The sequence below is a fragment of the Peromyscus maniculatus genome, chromosome 14 (genome assembly GCF_049852395.1).
Source record: "Peromyscus maniculatus bairdii isolate BWxNUB_F1_BW_parent chromosome 14, HU_Pman_BW_mat_3.1, whole genome shotgun sequence".
Taxonomy (NCBI): domain Eukaryota; kingdom Metazoa; phylum Chordata; class Mammalia; order Rodentia; family Cricetidae; genus Peromyscus; species Peromyscus maniculatus.
The window spans coordinates 31,664,422-31,684,446 of NC_134865.1; the positions used below are offsets into that span (position 1 = coordinate 31,664,422).

Below are 20,025 nucleotides of genomic sequence, written 5' to 3' on the forward strand. Positions count from 1 at the left end.
TTGGGCAATGAATGCTGTACATACATTGAATTCCAGAAAGCAACTAACTAGTAAACAAAAACCTATGTGGTTTTTGTTTTTTATACAGCACTACCTGGCTAGTGGAGAGGAACAAATCTACAGAACAGACATATTGCATTAACTTTCCAGCGTAGTACCATGATGTAACTGCTACACTGTATGACTAACACTCTGGCTCCCTGACTATCTAGTTGTTTCTCTTCTCTGTCTTCTGATCCAAGTTCCACCCGCCTCATCCCTTGAATAAAGATTTCTACTTTAATAACATAATATTTTGAATTTTTTATCTTAAATATTCGGCAGTTGAAATTGCATTCCTGTAATTATAATTATAACTAATAGACCTTCCATTTCCCATGTCATAATTAATGTCAGGTTTTATTAGAGCACAATCATGCTGTCTTTTCTCTTTTAAGACATCTTTTATTGTCACAACATTTATAGTACATTGAATTAACCAATAAAGTATCATAGAATCCCTCTGAAGTGATAACTTTGTGTCATAGATTCTAGATTATTTGCTTAGAAAAACACAATTTTTTATTGTTTTAAAATCACATATAAAGTATTTCCTAATATGCTACTGTTTCAAAACCAATAGGAAAGAGAGTGGTGACTCAGTGATAAATACATTAGAGTTCCTAAAAGGTAGTTTAATGTGCTCTTGGGAAAGAAGAATGAGCGAGCTAATGACCACAAACAAAATATCCGAGGTCATCCTTGCTGGTTGCAATAAGGACACATACAAAGGATCAGCTTCAGAGCAGCAAAATGCATTTTGATACCGACAGATTAGTGATTTTCTTCTAAATCATATCCCAAAGTCCTTTCTTTTAACTCATACCCCAAAACTCAATCTTTACTATTTAGCTATTCAAATAAAGCTGAAACCTACAGGCAAAACTGAAATTAGAACTAAGAAATATTGGATAACTGTGTCAATTTAAAACATAATTGGGTGGTAGCATAAAATTAATAGCTTCTCAGAAGTTAAGTAGCATTTTACAAGCCAGCTGCAAGATACATGGTACACTTAGGAGAGACATCCACACTTAAAGCAGGATGCTGGACCTTTACTTGAAACTCGGGAGGGGCAAGCACTGTGCTCCTGAGGCACACACAGTGGCCAACTCTAACATCCACACGGTATTTGACCCACAGATAATGCAGTTATCCCTTAAAGACCCACCCCTTAAAGTTTTGCCTCATTAGACTCCTTAAATTTCTCCCTGCTTGGTTCACATAGTATAAATACTCTATTCTACACTATGCATATCTGTGTTTGCAATATAAACATGAGGAGACACATGTGGAACAAATCACAGAATCACAAAAAAGGTTTGATTTTACTCTTTTTTTGGCACTATACATAGCAAAAACACAAAATCTTCAATATATTATACAAGTCCCATTGATTGACTATTTGTATTAATTTATATAATTTCTATCTGTACTTATTTAAAATCATCAATGAACTGTACTGCAGCAAATGAAAATACAGTTAGAGATAAGCATAATAGCAGTTAACAGAATTTGAAATTCACAGAGAGAAATATTTCCTACCTACAGTAAATCCATTGGCTTACAAGGTACTTAATTACGGAGATCCAACGGCAGATAGGAAAAGTCTCTAAACTCAAATCCCTAGGAAGAATTTCAGGTTTCAAAGATGCCAGCCCTCATTCAACGGGCTTATTTTTCTAAATTGTAAACCATCTACAAAATAGATATTTATTCTTTTTTCCCCTCTTCCTTGAAAACAACCCAAAAGTCCAAATAAATATAGCTTTAAAAAAAAAAATCTCTTAAAGTTAGCCCTGGAGTAGGATAGAACCAATGTTTCTGCAGCAACTAGGCCACACATCTTCCTATCCCTCAACCCAATGCTTATCCAGACCTAGCAAGTCATGACATAAAGACTTTAAGGGCAGTTCTGGTTCTGCCCCCATGCTCTCTTAAACAGCTGACCCTGTCAGGCCCTCTGGACCTAGGTAGGGTCACAAACAGAGGCTCTGCCCTCAAGAAACCAAACCTGAGGTGAAATGTACTCAGGCCCTAGGAGTGTCAGCCGGACAGGAAACACAGTGTTGTTGGGAAATTACGGTGTTTCCAGGATGTTGAGGCATGCTTTAGAGTGGTCAGTGTCCTCAGTCCTTTACAGAAGCTGAGGGAGCGCCTCCGAGTCACAGGGACATCTTGTGTTGAAATCTAAGGGACATTCATAATAAAGCAGGTTGTTTTATTCCACTTAAAACCTGGAAGCAGCTTTCTGGCCCCTCAAGCAGATCTCAGCAGTTACTAGAGTGGGTGCAATAGTTCTTCCATAAAGGATGTCCATACACTTGAATCCGGATGGAAGGAATTGTGATGAACTCAAGTATCTCCACATCTAATAGCTACAATAATGCTAGTAATAAAAATGTACAGGTGTACGGTGCCCTCCTTATAAAAATTACCCTTTATGTGACACATCTTCTCAAAATACCTACAAGTGTAAAAAGCTTGTGTCCTAATTTCACAGATTTATGGCAGGAAAAACTCAATAGAGATGAGTTAGTAAGTTTTCGAGTCTCAAACTAAATGATGGCCAAACTTGGCAGTAACACTCGAAGTCAATTTTAAGCTTCCTTTACCTTCAGGAAGATCTCTTTCCTCTGATGGATGATATGTAGTAGAATTTTCTAGCTCTCTAAGACAAAGCTGAACCCTATGAAAGAAGCTGAAACCTGGATTTTTTTCTCTGTTCCCTTTCTAATGTGTAAGAATTCTTACTTTAGGGCCACTGGAATATTTGACCACAATCACAATTTTCCAAGTAATCAAGTGTAAATGCCAAACATAAAAGACTATTATTTTGCAAGCATTGGTTCTAAATAACATTACCATAGCAAAATTAAAAAAAAAAGAAAACACAGGATCAAGAAAGAAATTATAATTTGCTGCTCTAGGTTGAGTGTGTGTAAAATTATATTTTGTACCTTCTTTGAAGTGGTTTCATTTTCAGACACTATTTTGATCACCATCACATGGCCAAGTCATTTGATAACCATATGGGATAAAATCAGAAGATGCCACTTTCAAAGCAGTGGTCAGAAGCCACCCAGTCTGACAACAGTAATCAGATGGACAGAGGAGGAGAAATGATGATTTACATAGAACTCCATCAAGGGACAGGCCTACCTGAATCGTATGCAAAGTCTCTGGGTTCCTGTTTGATCATCAGAGGAGTGGGAAAGCTTTGGCTGGCTGCACCTCCAACCATGGTGTTATGTTCATAGACTGGGTCGTGATACTCCTGCTTAAAGCCTTGAGGTGGGAAGGGGATGTTTGGCTCAGACATCTGGCGTTGGTACATAGGACGCCCTTCCCTTGGCAATGTCGGCAAAGGAGGAAAAGAATTACAGGGTTCAGAAAGCTGGCGACGAAATCTGGAGAAGAGAGAGTGTTTCAGATGAGATGATAACATAAACTTGTCTTGAAAGGACTGATACAATGCCTAACTGCAAGGGAGCAGTTTAATACCAAACGGTCCAATGTGAAGCGATTTAATGAACCTTAGATTTCTGTTTTTTAGAACAGTAGTGCTATGATTTTTGAAATCACATGATGACGTGTGTTCCCCTTTTAATCCATCCATTGCAAACACTTCAGCAGATCATGCAATTAAAGGTGTACTGCCAGTTGCTGTAGAACAATGAACTGTTTGGAATAAATACGAACCCTAACAGCTAAAATGACCAATTTTAAACTAATTGGATCATTTACATAACTTCTGGAAGAAAGGGTTCTCAAATCATTACACATAAGAAAAAGCAGGAACAACAGGGTCTGATCTCCAATGCATTCTTTCTCTTTAGATTCTGTCACCAAACTAATCAGCAGCCAGACAAAAACCTACTTCCTGGCTTTCTTCCATAACCATCACTAATGCGGGAAGCATGAGAGAACTGAATCTCTTCTCAAATCAGCAGGCCCTTAAATTCTTCAGCAGCGTCCAAATTAACAACGTGTTCTTGTAACAAATAAATTTTGGGATTATAGGGCTTATGTTTCTTTTTTCAAAGACTATCTCTGTCCTGACAAACAGCAGCGCAGGACATACTGGCTTCCACAAGTTCCAAACTATTGAGTTGGTTAACAACTAAGCGTATGTGCAGAGCCGGCCACCAAAGATGAAGATAATAATACCCAGAGGCTGTGCAGGTCTGGGGTTAGCCGGGCTGTGAGGGCATGAGGGAGCTCTGAGGCCTAGGCCGAGAGCTAGAAGTGAGGCCCATGCTTCTTCGTTCTTGGTAACGATTGGCTAATCACACAATTGTTCTGTGCTGTGTATCTCAGCCCTAATATCATTGACCCACCACAAAGATGTGGACTAATTAAAGATTTAAAAGTACTCTAAAAATGCCTCAGAGTGCTTAAAAAATAACCTCTAAAACATATCCATAAGCAAATATCAACCTATTAACCCCCCCCACACTAAAAGCATTCATGAGACTTTAATTTTGAAAGTTTAGCATTTAATTTCAGTAATGTTAAATGAAAATAAGGTAAAAGCCAAAGAATGGCAAAGCAATTGCTTTAGCATTTTGAAGCATGCTCCATGCCAGGGCTTAACTCTAGGTGTACCGGTGGCTGCCATGAAAAGCACGGAAATTCCACTTACACCTGCACAAAATAAACTTAGAAACTTGGATATTGTGAAACAGCTAAGGCTGGCTGGCACTGCATTCATTTCCCTTCTCTTGCTTATTTCATTAGCCAAAAAAAGAAACAGAAATTATCATTAAGAACTGTCAAGGAGTGAATCAGAAAATTGTAACTTGAAGATAAAATAAGAAGCCGGCTCACTTGTGAAGCCTTAAAAGGAAGCTAATGATGCCTGTACTGAACGCTTTGTATGGAAGCAAGTCACTTGCTTTTACGAGGCAACCTGATTTGTACTTGTTCTTAGCTCGAGGCCACATTTGTGTCGGTGACACACTTCCCAGCAAGATGTATGGTCTGTGTGTCATTCTGATGAGCCACTGACCAACGGGAAAGAGAGAGAGATGGAGAGGAAAGTTTGGTGGTGGAGGAGGACAGTATGCTAATGCACTGGGGGCACCACTGAGGGAAACAGGCAGGTCTCTTGCACAGTAGGTTTAAGAAAAAGTGCCAAAGGGCTGGCCTGAGGTGTGCCGGGAGGCTGAGGGGAGGAAGCGGGGTGCAGGCCAGCTGGCTAGAAACCGTTCCCAGAGTAAGGTGGGGTGCCGGGGCTGGAGGTGGCTATCTGGGGGAGGGATCTGTTCCCAGAGCAAAATTGCCATTTATAACCAAGGGACTGCCATTTGTTGGCCAGAGCCCTCTAAGAAATCCTCATCAGAAACATAAGGTTTCTGAGATTTTCCTGGGATTGGCCAGCTGGTACGGTCCTCAAAACTCAGTTGGGGGGCACTGGGAAAAGACCCCGAGCTTCCCTCGGGTAGTTCCGGGCCGGCTGTTCGCAGTCTCAAGTACTTGACTTCAAGTTGAGATACCAAAATGGATTTGGCTGAAGCATTTCCAGTTAGGTCATCTAAAAACAAGCGCACTACTTACTCAGCAGTCCCCTTGCCTTAGAAATAACCAGACTGCGCAGAGGGCAGACGATAGAACCCATGATCCAGTGCCCATTTGAATTGCGGGGGGCTTGGTGCTGACAAATTCGGGGAGGTCTTCAGAAGCGGGCAAAAGCAACTTTGATGGTGTTGCATGTCTCCGGCTGTTTCTTTCTGGTCCTGCACAATGCGCTTGCTTCTATTTTAAAGGCCCACCTTGCAATAGGCATTCTTTCCTCTGTGTTTACAAAGCTGTTTACACAGACGCACACAGCCCTTCACTCTAAACACTGCTCAAGTCTACCGGGTGCAAAGGGAAAGGCAACGGGAGGCATTTAGCATGGGGGCCCTGGGTCCCGGGGCAAAGGAGGAAGACATGACTCGGCTTCACACGGGAAAGTGCGATTTCATCCTGTTCCTTTATAGCAAGGAGGGGCTGTATTTGAGACTGAGATATAAAGTGTCCCTTTATATATCCAGATTAGCCTGCGGTTCACCTGCTTCCTCTGTGGACTAGGAGTCCTTTCAATCAGCTGTTTTTTCAGCAGTGTGCCTCAGTCAGTTACGGTTGCTGCTCATGGATAAATGTTTGGGATTTGGGAGGACCAATTGCTAATGTAATCCTATATTAAGAATCTAATTATACAACGTTTCCATTAAAAGGCAATAGAAACTCTTAGCTCTGAATTTCCTAATGATTTCACTCCTGCTTGTGCTCTTAGAGCTGAATGCAGGCTACAGATACTACCTAGTGGAGTGTGACACACATTTCTTTTCAGTTAGTATTCAGGGCTCTCAAAAAGATAGTCACACACGACGTCTATTTTATCATCAACTCAGTACACACTTCAGATAAGGTCTTGTTTTCTCCCATGGAGACTATTGTTAAAGATTTTCCAGGACAGAACTGGTTATAGGGGGAAATGTAGGCAGGAGGAACTTAGCCGGGCAGAGGGACCCTGTGTCCTAACTCACATGCTGAGGCAGTACTTCCTCCAGCATTGTATTATACTTGGACTTCTTCATCTCTGCAAGTCAGCAGTTTCCTACCACCACCCTCCCACTAGTTCCACACTCCTCTCCGTCTTCATTTCTAAGTGACAGTCGTTTGGTGGCTGTCTCTGAAGCACATTCTCAGGGTCCACAGTCATGGGTCTACTGACATTAAACAGTCATTGAAAAGGAAAGCACGCAGATTAATCCAGTAAATTATACTCTGTAGACTTGGACTATGGAGAACCAAATAATTCAATGAACGGTAATGAATCTAATTTCATAAGCCACCTACTAAAATCAGTCTACTAACTTTGCAGAGCAAGTGCACACATATGCTCACGGAGAAGCATGATCTGATGTAAAGATGGAGTGAAGTGATTCAAGAAGTGAAGGAGAAATGTTCAATTGTCAGTCTACAGATTGATTTTCCATGTTAGCAGCCAATTTAATTGTTTATAAAAGAAATCCCCACAAACTCTCTTTTAGATAAGACAGGGCAAGCTTTACTGGAACTATTTTGTACAGATGTGCTAAATTAATATGCTTAGCTTAAAACACTATAGATCTTCACAGCAGCTAAGAGTAATGTCCTCCATGAAAGCTGACACTGGTGGAAGTTTGGATTTGTCTTGTCTGAATTGGCATCTGCCGCTTACCTGTGGTCCATGGGGTAGGTGCCGTCTGGTATGGACTGAGAAGGAGGGGGGTGAGCTGGGAAGGCCCGGTCAGGTTTCGGAGTATGAGCTGTGTTTGGAGATGCATGATGTAGTGGGGACACTGGAGTACTGGATGGTGTCGGGGGGTTGGAGGGCCTCATTCCCACATGTGGCTTCTGATCATAGGCACTACCCAGAGAACAAAAGAGAAAACAGGTTGCATTGGAGTAATTTTTAAAGATTCCCGTCCTCGGAAAGAAAACATATCTTAGGCATAAATGATAAGGAAGCTAAAACCTTTGGATTTTTTGTTGTTGTTGTTTAATTCTAGAACTTAAAAACTTCAAAGTCCCAAAATGGAAAATAGAATATGAAATCATATAACAACATGAATATTTGTAACACAAATTTTTAGTATCTAGACAACTTAGTTAAGGAAGACCCCTGCAGCTGAGGGCTCTCCATCAGCTTCATCTATTCTCCACATACACCTTTCAGTAAGCTGGACAGATCTGTCCTAAACCATTAGGTACCTGATCATAATTCTCCCTCTATATTACATTTTAAAACAAGACCTAATATTAGCTTAATAAGAGAGACCATATTTGATTTGCCTTCATTTGTGGTGGAACTGTAGGGCAGTGCTGTTGCCTATGTGGATGTTTTATATTAAATAAACGATGTTTGGCCGTGAATTCCTCATGTGGCATAATAAAGATTAATGAGGCAAATTAAAATGTCTCAGATATATTTAAACTTTCTTTGATTATGAGTGCAAAATAATATTATTAAGAATAAAATCCTATTAGCTTAGACTAACTTCCATTCTCAATTACAAAAGCAAAAAAAAAAGTAAGCTGTTCGTTTTAGATTATGAATTTAAATTGCTTCACAATGTGTGGCTCTCTGGAATATGACTGAACTTATGTCTCCAATCTAGAAAAATACCTTACTAAAATCTGATTTTATTTTATGAACAACTACAAAGAATATTTCCATGTAAAGTATTTAGATTAACTCTTCTAATACAAATTTTGATGTGAACTGGGTAAGGTGGTGCGTGCCTTTAAACATAGGAGAGGAGGCAGTTGTCTGTGAGTCAGCTGGCAGTTGTCTGTGAGTCAGCTGGGTCTACAGACTGAGTTCTACACCCCAGCCAATGCTGCCCAGTGAGATCTCATCTCATATACACACAGTGATAGACATTTGAAAATAGCTATTTCTGTCAGATTAATGTGGAATAACTTACAGTTTCTCTATTACTACAACAGAATTATATCCAAGTTTACATATGCTTTCCAGAAGTGCAGGGGTATGTGCTACATACATCTAATCCAGCTTTAAAGCAATCTGTACTCATATACAGAACACTGGGAAGGGAAATTAGTGGAGGAGAAAAGAGAGGAACTGGAAGGGAGGGAATAGAGGAATAGATTTAATCAAAACACATTATACACAGTAAGAAATTCACTTATGTTTAGTTCTACATTCTTTACTGATATTTCTGAACAAAAACATGTTCTTTTCATAAAGTGACCTTGTCCAGTCTTTCCCATAAAGAAGAAACAAATGACCAATTATCCTAAGATATTACTCTCATCCCCCATAAGCTGTTATATTAAATCTTATTATTTAGAGAGAGATGGAAGTACTAGAATGTATTGTATATACCATATATGCTGAGAGAGAAGTTGGTTTCCACAAAACCTCCAAATGTCAGCCAATTCCTCAACTGTTAATTTATGGATCAGAAATATATTATTGGATCAAATAGTGTTTTTATTGTCACCATAATGATAAGGGCTGAATTGAAAAGCGAATTCTATACCTAACCTGTTCAATGACTGGAAATTCTCCAATGTTCAAATAACTGTGATGTGAATACAAGCCTTGAGGAGAAAATACAAATGACAAAACTAAATCTACAAACACATATTAATATCTTGTGTGAACACAATATGCTTCCATAGTTCACTTTGACAATAGATACGTTTTATAAAACTTTGTAGTTTCAACTAAGCTGCCCCATAAGTTCAGTGAGCCTCTTAGGAAATCAGATATCAAACAATAAATTTCAAGAACAAGCAGGAACAAAAGATCTCAACATTGGTCAGTTGCCACGAGATGGTACAATTTAATTTTCTTGAGTCTTACATCTCACAGATGCGAAAGAAAGATTCCTCAGGATCCTAATGCATTATGAGCTTGAATTGATACATCTTATAAAACAGGGCACATATTTGAAATCATTTTTTTATAAGTTCTCAAACCACCTCCCTTTAAGAACTAAGTTTCTACTGTAATCGAGAGTAATAGTCAATAGGTAGCGCCAACTTCTTTTTAAATGCAATTAGAGGCCAAGATGAAAAGTAAAAGCATGCAATTCACTACAAAGGGTTTTTAATGAACATATGTGTTATCAAATTTTCTAGCAAATGAACAATGTTCTTCCAATGCACCACCCTTTATTATCTCTCAAGAACAACTGGCTTTTTAATAGATAATAGCCTTGGCTAGGCCTTATAAAACTCTAGTTTTATTGCAATTGTCCATGAATGCATCTTATAGATCATCTGTAAAGCGTATCAGATAACTAATGTACTGCTTTTGCTTGCCAAATGTTGTATTTTTCTTGACAAACTCTTTACCTAAAGTAAATAATGCATTCAATCTGATGGGAACCTTCAAAGGTGCTTGTGCCAAGTAAGACCCTCTTTTCAAACCCATGATGCTTCAGTACAGCAGAAAAACAACTGATGATTGAGATGAGAATTATTACTTTAAAATGACACTAACATGTGTGATTGTATGGCAAATGGGTCTTTAGAGCTCTGCTGAATACATTACCTAATTAGCTTATTATAGAATGAAGATGTAACCCATAAAATTGACTTGAGATTGTTATATCATCTTGTACTTTCTGTTTCAGAAAGCAATGCTGCTCTCTATGAGAGCACTGAACTGCTTACCTGACACTGTACAGGCACTTTTCTCCATAGCTGAATTTAAAGGGCTGCTCTTGACTGCAGGCAGACCCGAGTTCTGAACATGGGCTGTGGGGTTCTTTCTTGATTTTCAGTGGTAGGCCATGAAAAGCCACTAAAAACAGAACAAAAATATCCATATAAAGATTCAATTCAATTAGGAATTAAGTCTATTAGTTTGTTTTAGTCTCTTATTTAAAGTATCATTAACATTTCATAGTAACTTATGCTTGTAAGAACAATGAAATTTGGTAATCCATGAGGCTGAAAGGATTCTGGAAATGTTCTGTGCTCTGTACCGCCCCCCCACCCTTTCTGCTTATAGTGTGTAACAAAATGCAAGCCTGAAATCTTTTTCTGCTAAAGTAAATCAAATCAGTAGTAATTTGCTTTGCTGATATTAACAATTCTAGAAGCTCAGTTTTCAGAAAAGAAGTTTTGAAAACATGTCATAAAGATTTCCAATGACTAAAACAGAGAAAAAAATGCAACTGTGAGTCGAGGCTGGAGTAAAGCTTTAGGTGTTATTCAGTAGTAATGCTTCAGTAGCAACGATTTCATGACTCATGACAAAGAACTTCTTAGGTGTAGGTCCAAAGGAAAGCCTATAGTAAGGAGAAGCGCTGACATCTTTGAGGCTGATAGTTATTTTTCAAACAGAAACTGAACTACCTGCCTATCTGTTTACCAAAACTATGAAGATAAAATATGATACATCAAAGTTTTTCATTATATGAAATCTGTAATAAAATTATTCTGTATCAAATGGTGTTCTCCTTGTTCATATAATTTAGTGTGTAGCTGTGTTTAAAGCACAGTTACAGTTCACGTACATTCATTTGTGCTTAATTTAATATAGATTATGTCATAAAATATACACTATAGGAAATCTATATACATATATTCACATAAATGTGCTTATTTTATGACTATAAAACCAACTAATAAATTTCACTGTATTTTTAAAAGTCTGATGATCACTCAAGGGATCACTACTTTCACTTTAGATTTATTTCACTATTTTTTTTTTTTTTTTTTTTTTTTTTGGTTTTTCGAGACAGGGTTTCTCTGTGTAGTTTTGCGCCTTTCCTGGAGCTCACTTGGTAGCCCAGGCTGGCCTCGAACTCACAGCGATCCGCCTGGCTCTGCCTCCCGAGTGCTGGGATTAAAGGCGTGCGCCACCACCGCCCGGCCTTTATTTCACTATTAAATGTCCATGATAAAAATTCTGATCCATGGAAAAGAAAACCACAAAAGCATTCACAGTGTCCACTAAGAAAACTTTCTCCTCCTGTATACATGTAATACATGTGTGTGCACTCTTGCAGTAATTCTTAGAATAACAAACATGTATGTTGCAACGTATTTATTGGTATCTTTGGCAAAACTTCTTAATTATTTACTAGCTCTGTGAACACAGACAACAAAATACATGTACTAAATTTCTAGCACCTTGAATTAAAACCTAGGTTTACATTCTATTAAATCAATTTGCCCTCAGAGAAGAAACTTAAAGATCTGGGAACTCAGATTTAATTTCCATGAATAAAAAATTGTGAAGACCTAAGATGCTATATTTCTACATTTTTGTACAAAGGGTATGAAAAGATTAATAAAATACAGCTTGCAAACTACACTTAAACAGAAAGAAAAAATTAGCAAATTAAGCTTTACTAAAATTAAAATTGTCTCTTTAATTGTACCATTAGAAGAATGAAGGAAAAGCCATGAGTTCCACAATGCTTGCAACAGAAAGATCTTCTAAATAATTCTTATTTAACATAGAAGGAATTGTTGTATAGCAATACAAATGACCAACTGGAATGGACAAAAGACTTGGACAAGTGGTTCATAAGAGAAAATACCCTAATAGCAAGACAGAGTGGATAACAAAATAAGTGAAAATGTAATCAAATTTTGCTTATCAGGAAATTGCCAAGAAAAGCACAAATTATCACCAAATACTCATTAGAAAAACTAAAATGTAAGTTCTAACAATACTGACACTGAAGAAAAAATAATTGGCACTCTCATTTATGCTGCTAAGAGGATGGATTGGTATAAGCATCTCCAAAAAGGGTGTGCCTACCTTCAAGGTACAAGATGAATGTGCCTTATGATCTAGTAATTACACTAATATGTATTCTCATGTATGTGTGTATGCATATATGAGAAAGGAGTGCATATGTTCCCCAAAAGACGTATGTAGAAATGTTTGTGAGAGTTTATTCATGAAAAGAAAACTAAAAATGTTTTAAATATTCCTTGGTGGAGGTAAATCAGTAAACCATGGCATCTGCAGGCAAAGAACATTCAGAAATAGCAGGAATAAAGTGCCTTCCAACGGGTCCACAAACACAGATGCTCTCACAGCTATGGAGTTAAGCCCTGCAATTTCCAAAACAAAGCTAACTGGGAGTGTAAAGCTTTCCTTCTGTGTTAAGTATGTGGTTTTGTTCAGAGGCTCAGTTAAATTAAGTCTCTAAGTTAAGCTGTAACGTCATGGCTGGCATTTTTACCAAAAGGGGAGATGTGGACAAGAGATATGGACTTGAGAGAGCATCCCATGAAGCTGAAGGAAGACATCAAGGTTGAGGATTCTGCAAACCAAGAAATGCTAAAGATAGACAAGAAAGTGGAAGAGACTGGGGGAAGAAGTGTGGAGTAGATCTTATTCCTCAGAGCCCTGTTCACATCTTCATGTGGCTCTGTAACCTCTGAAAATTAAGACAAGCCATACCTGTTTTTAAGCCACCCAGGACATGACACTTCATTATTGCAGCCCAATCAAATTAATGCCCCGTTCTCAGGAATTTTTGTCACCAAGCTGGCTGTGTAATGATTTTATGTTACAGAAATTTCTAGAGGATTATCATAACTGGACAAATGCTGTCTCCAACGTGAGGCTTGGCAACACCAATGTACATTGCATTCAAACAGATCCAGCACTTGAAAAACCCATCCAGGTGCCAGCACCTGTAGGCTCTTCATCTTGTAGATCTCCAGCTCTAGCAGTGGAGGGCTTTGGCTATCTTTACAGCTTCAGTCTATGCATGTGGGGCTGCTAACCATCATGGGCCAGGGATTCATTTTGTCTTTACTAGTCAGAAGCCCAATGACTAACGGGACAGATCTAAGATGCCCAGGAATTTTTGTTTTTTTGGTTTCTTGGTTTTTTTTTTTTCAGGTTTGTTGTTGTTGTTGTTGTTGTTGTTTAATTTCTGCAGGTGGGAAATAAAACTTAAAGCGAAACTGAAGCCTTCAATTATCAGCACAGGAACATGAGGTTTCTCTTATGTTCCTCATTTTAGCTTGTTTGCTTACTGGGGACCCTACCAATGACTTCATGTATACAACTTCTTTTTTTAACCTTTGCATGGGGGATGTAGAGACTCTGGGTAGAGAGGGCTGAGCTGGAAGCTGGCTAGGTATATTTCATCACAGGACTCGAGGCTTAGCGTCTGCTAATAGGAGGTTTTTCCAGATCATTGGCACCAGCGCAAGAGAAAGCAGCACATTCATTTCGTGCAATTTGCTGTACCTTCCCACATGGAGTTGGTGCATGTAAAAGGCTGTTAAGTACTAAATTATTCCTTATCAAATCACCATCATCTGGAGTCATGATCAACACTAATTAAATTACTTTCACTGAACACGGCTCCAGCCTGCTGCAGAGGCTGCTTACATTCCGCTTGCAGTGCGGTCGTCCCTGGGTCTGGAACACAGACCTGCAGGCATCGGCATTGTTTGTAGTTTAATTAAAGTGAATCTTTCCTTTTTCAAGTGAATTAAATCAAGTGAGTTAGCCTCTTCATTTTATTGACAAAGAAATGATGTTTCCAAATGATACTTTATTCCTGACTTCATAGAGTTCGAATCATTGAGCTATGCATGAAATTCACAGTTCACCCTAGGCATTCCTCAAAGAGGGTTCCTGTGCAAACTGTGAAGACCCACAGTTCTAGCAATCAACTCTTCTAGGGAGAGACCACTAGAACACTCAAGAGATGTGCCTTGCATTCTTTGCTTTGATGGAAACTTGACCTTTGAAACCATGTCTTAAGTCTGACTAATGATGACTGAGTTTGTCTAGTGGCTAAATTTAAGAGTTCCAAAATACTGGGACTTAAAAATATACACTTCCAAAAAAAATTTAACCACTTCTTAACCCGAGAGTTTACTCTCAGTATTCATTGTTAAGTGACTGGTAATTTAGTGATTGTTCTCATTTTAGAACTGTGAACTGTGAGACATGCATACTTCCTTTAATTTCGTACCCACATCTTAGAAAGAGAAACAGTTCAGTCAGAACACTACAGAAGTACCGAGACACCCTTGGCTTTCCAAGAGTGAGGATGCTACTTTCAAAGCGCATCTTTGATTGTGTAGAAACACAATATAAAGTAACATGTAGGTAGAGAGAATGGATTAAACTCTCTCAGGAGAATACTTTCATAATCATGACAATAAGGCATTCCCCGTAACCTTCTGCTGAGAACAGACCGTGTTTGCTATAGCTATCCACTAAACCCTCATCCACAAATAGATGGAGTTTCTGTGTATGGCTCCCTTTAGAACCCTAATGGGAAACGGCAACCATGTTTGAAAGTAACTCAAATTTACATGATAGTTTATGGTCTTCAAAGAACCACCAGATTCTACTTGGACCATTCAAGTTTGGTTGCTTTTGTTGTTGCTGTGGTTTTAAGGTTGGACTTGACTGTCAATCAAATGCTCAGATGTTGAAGTCTTGGTCCCCAGTTTGAGGCATTGTGGTGAAGAGAGGGACCCTTTAGAAGGTAAGAAATAGTGGAAGGTTGTTGGAGTGGACTTTGAGACACTGGTGCCTCTTTTTCTTCCTAAATTAAGAAGTCTCTGTGACATGATACATTGTGTACTACAGATGAAAGAAGCATAGCCAGCCACCTCAAATCTCCAAAGCCATTAGCCAAAATAAATCTTTCTACTTTGTTTTATTGGGTATTTAGTCACAGAAATAGCAAGCTAACATAGTCATAAAGAAGTGTAAGCATGCTGTCTTGGTAAAGATCTAAGACTATATTATAGCAGGTTAAGACTTAGTTTGGGGCTGGAGAGATGACTCAGTGTTTAAGAGGACCTGTTGCTCCTGCAGAGGACCTTGGTTTGATTCCCATCACCTACAAGGTGGTTCATGACCATTTGTAGCTTGGTGGATCTGATGTCCTCTTCTGACACTCCCAGGCACCAAGCATATATGTTCACAGACACACATGGAGGCAAAACATCCACACATAAAGCACACATAGTTTAAAAATTGAAGTATTATTACATGCCTATAATCCCAGCACTGGGGAGTGGAAGCAAAAGGATCAGATGTTTAAGGTCTGAAGGGCAGCCTGGGCTACAAGAGACCGTGCTTTAAAAATAATAACAAATAAACAATTGTTTTAAAGGACCTTGGGATTTGGGTTGCAATAAAATTTAAATTGGTTTGTACTTGCACTTATACTGTTTCTTGTTCACGAACATACTCCACCATTACATAAAATCACATCAGGTATCTTAGAGCCTTTCCTTCCTTAGGTAATTACTGTATCTGCTGGGCCCCAGTTGCTAGAGTGGGTGCTGAGAGCAAGAAAGCAATAGGAACCATGGGGTGCAGGTGCTGAACAAGATGACTTCACACCGTCAAGTGCACACATGGGTCCAAGCAGAGTTTCATTTAGATTTCTAACAAATATTTCCTCTAGGAAAGATCTTAGGCTGTTCTGTATTCCTTCTGTTTGATGAATTCATGTGTGTGTGATACACACAGCTGTATGCATGACCTTCCTAATATATTCTTGGCACTTATATCTAAATGCAAAAACTTCTCAGAGCATTTGTGTTTGTTTTAGGCATTCTGCCTTCTTTCAGTTTGTTCCTGAGACCAAAGACATTTAGAATTTCACACTGCTCATGTTACAGCAAAGCAAAGACGGTGCTCTCTCACACGGAAAACTCTCCCTACCCTGGGATGGCCAAAACGTCACAAATGGCACTCAAGTCCCTTCCTAGACACGGAGAGGAAATGGAAATGAGCAGTAGGTGGGCTTGGCTCTGACCTCTGACCTTTCCCTTTTCCTAATCCCTTATTTCTTCTAAGAGTAAAACAGAATAGTCATTTCTATGAATATAAAATAATTACCCTAGGAGAAGAAACATTTATTTTCATTTCTTCTCAAAAGAGAACCTGGTCTTTGAAACAAATCCACATTTTTTTTTTTTTTTTTGGTTTTTCCAGACAGGGTTTCCTCTGTGTAGCTTTGGTGCCTGTCCTGGAACTCACTCTGTAGACCAGGCTGGCCTCGAACTCACAGAGATCCACCCGCCTCTGCCTCCCGAGTGCTGGGATTAAAGGCCTGCGCCACCAGTGCCCGGCCAAATCTACAATTTTCAAGGGCTATAAGCCCGGACTGCAGCTTCCTCACAAGAGTCTCCTCATCCTGTACTTAGACTTCTCGCCTATTAAGAAAATAAAACCAAAACCAAAGCATGATGTTTAGGATAGTCTACTATATGATACTTGAAGACTTCTTAAATGAAAAGCTGTGGTCATCTACAACTTACAACCTGATTTTATAAATGCATTTCTAATACAATGCTTTCCCATCCCATTCATTGGAGGATAGTGTCTAGTTTGTGCCATGTGGCTAACTTGAGTCGTCATGACCAGCGGATCTGGGAAGCCTAAACGTTAACCCTCTGACTCTTTCCAGAGAACAGCTTGCTGACCCTTGTTTCAGTTCCTGATCTATAGTGATAAGGGAGAAAGCAAATATGGGGGAAGCTGGCGGAGTGATGTGTATTCACATCCACTGCTATCCTAGACCACAAGGTCTCTGGAATCTGTTAACACTTTGTGTGGCCTCTCAGAATCAGTTCATGGCGCTGTACACACAAGCTGGTGAAAAATGGCACCCAATTGAGACTAAAACGCTACCAATTTATGAGGCATGAGAAATTTCAGAGCACTTACTTAGAACAGGGGGACATATAACATGTAGAATTTTGCACACCTGTCTAGAAAATATAACTGAAAAAATCAAAATAAAAACAAATCATGTTGTAGACATCAAAGTGCTTATGGAAAAAAAAAATACTTGGCTATGGAAGTGGTTTGGAGGAGGGAAAACCTCTGTAAAAGGTGAAAAAATAAATGGTATACATAAATTAGATTATTTAAGACCAGATACAAGTACACCATGAAAAATGCATGCAGCCTTTTACACAAATATATGTAGTTAGGAGTACACTCAGTAGATGAAACATTCACTTTAAGTTGGTATCACTTCAAGTTCAGGTGATAAATGGATGGCAATGACCTCAATTAGTGTTCCGTTAAATTTCAGAAGCAAAGGAGAAGGCTTATACAAGAAAGGACAATAATGTCGTATGTTCTGTAAATACACCTTGCAAAGTAGAGAAGCTCAGATCGTCCTTGAGCTCCATCTGAGCCTCTCAAAAGATTCTTTCTCAGTACATTTACCTCTTCAGACTCTCCCTACCCTCACAGCACACACACACACACACACACACACACACACACACACACACACACACACCCTGACATCCATTACTAAAGAGCCTAATCTGAGCTATCAGCAGAGTGCCTTTATGGGGCCATTAAACCATTTCTCTTGTTTACAGAGCCTGAAGAAAGATATGAATTATGTCTGTGACAAAACAAGCGATAACATTTCTAAACTGCTATCAAAATGCAAACTGAAACACATTTAAGGGCAGGAACCCTGATTTGAGCTTTCATGATTTTCCATTGTTTGCAGCATCTGGAAATATATTCACCTATAATATCTCTGAGGCAGAAATTCGGGCCATTGCACGGCAACATGGCATCCATTTCTTTCTTAAATAAGATTCTTTAAACAGTTATAAGATGACACAAAAATTTTAAGGGGATATTGCTGGTTCACAGAAGTCCACTGTGTAGCGGGCCCCTCGGCGTTTTAACAACTTAAAAGATGTTTAGTAATCGTGAGAAACAACCATTGTTTTCTGAACCTCAGAATTTTTAAATTCAAGATGATGTTACATATGGTCAAAGTTTTGAGACTGAGACAGTGTTGGTTTCACCTTCAGAACCCTCTGAATACAAGAACACCAAGAAGAAGATTCTGAGAGGAAAGCAGGTCAGCGTGGGGCATAGCCAACACCTGCTGCCAGCAGGAAATCTTGGTGGAATCACACATTTCCCAGGAGAGGGATCGAAGCCTTCAGTGACTCCTATCAGCAGCAGTGAGTGTGCTCTCTGATGCACAGGTTTCTGAATAATTCTGTCGGAGGCAGACCCGAACAAAGAAGAGATCACACGTGAAAAGGTCCTGGAGGTAACGGTGACCCTGGAACTCACACCCCCATCCAGCATCACATGTCCACAGACTGAGGACCTGAAGGCAAAGCTGAACTAGAAACCCAGAATACTCACAGTCTGCAGAATGGACCTCTTGGTGGAACTCGAGCTCAGGGGCTCGTCCTCAAAAGTAGACTCACTAATGCTACTTTCATACATTGCCAAGCACCATTACAGTAGCATAACGGAATACAATGGAAATGTATTCTGGGTTTACATGTGTCACCCCTCTCCTCAGAAAATGGCGGGCATGCAAAGTGGACTTCTCTCACTTGACTAAAATGACTTTTCCTACCAGCTCTGATGATCTCAATTAGGTCGCCAACATTTCACTGGTTTCAACTACATCTGGTTACTTGTGATAAATTTAACATATCAGATTCAAATTATTTTTATGCTTTAAAAATTCAAAATTAAGAATTCTCCAGAAAGGAATAATAACAACAGAACTATGTCACTCATGGTGGTCAACATTCTACCATGAAATACAGATCAGTAGTTGACTAAGCCATATCGGCTGATCCCTTCTGCCAAGACCTGGGTTTTTATATTTGACACACGCTCTTCTGCTCCCATCCCAATCTACAGCAACATCTGCATTTAGTTCACTTCACCTACTTATCTGCTAGGCATGTGAGTACCTTGTCCCTTATATAATATGTAAGTCATTGTGTGTCCACATGCTGGCATGTACGTTCATACTCACTCACTCACTCACTCACTCACTCACTCACTCACTCACTCACTGTCTGTCTGCCTGCCTATCTATCTATCTATCTATCTATCTATCTATCTATCTATCTATCTACCTACCTACCTACCTACCTATATTTCTACCTGTCATACACACACACACACACACACACACACACACACACACACACACCAGCCCTAGTCATAAATATTATGTCAATGGCATATACCTGTCAGGCCTTCCTCAGGCAGCAATGAGAAGTAGCAGACTTACTGCTGAGCAGACATAAGAGAAAAATGGCAAAGATCTGATACAAGACTTCAGGGCATGTTTCTCTGGGGCCATATTATGAAAACGGCACTGGACTCTGCCCCGGGTGTTTTGCACTGTGGAAATAATAGTAGCTCACATTTGCAATGAACCTGAATATCTATAAAAAAGTAAAATCAGGTATTTAAGCAAGGAAGGTACATAATGCACATGAGAAAGCTGTGCAGGCAATATGGCTGACATTTTAAAGCACTCACTGTTTTCAAAGGTGTTTTAAATGTCTTTTAAATTAGATTACATGGACCACCTACTTTCTGGTTGATATGGGAAAGTAAGATGTTATTATACTAATAAAACAAAAAGCCATATCAAAAACAGAAAGGTATTTTCCTAATTTTAAAAGCATCATTAATTGAAAAATAAAGAGACTGAATAC

General features: G+C 39.1%; 1 protein-coding gene across 2 annotated transcripts in view; it reads right to left on the reverse strand.

Annotated features, from left to right (window-relative positions):
* The window catches only part of Etv1 (ETS variant transcription factor 1), a 90,601-nt gene that overhangs the window by 32,868 nt on the left and 37,708 nt on the right, over positions 1-20,025 (reverse strand). For both annotated transcript variants that reach the window (XM_076550748.1, XM_076550749.1), the window contains 3 exons: positions 10,219-10,348; positions 7,250-7,438; positions 3,202-3,449 (listed from right to left, as the gene is read on the reverse strand). In XM_076550748.1, coding sequence (XP_076406863.1) covers positions 3,202-3,449; positions 7,250-7,438; positions 10,219-10,348 — 567 coding nt within the window. The remainder of the gene's footprint in view (positions 1-3,201; positions 3,450-7,249; positions 7,439-10,218; positions 10,349-20,025) is intronic.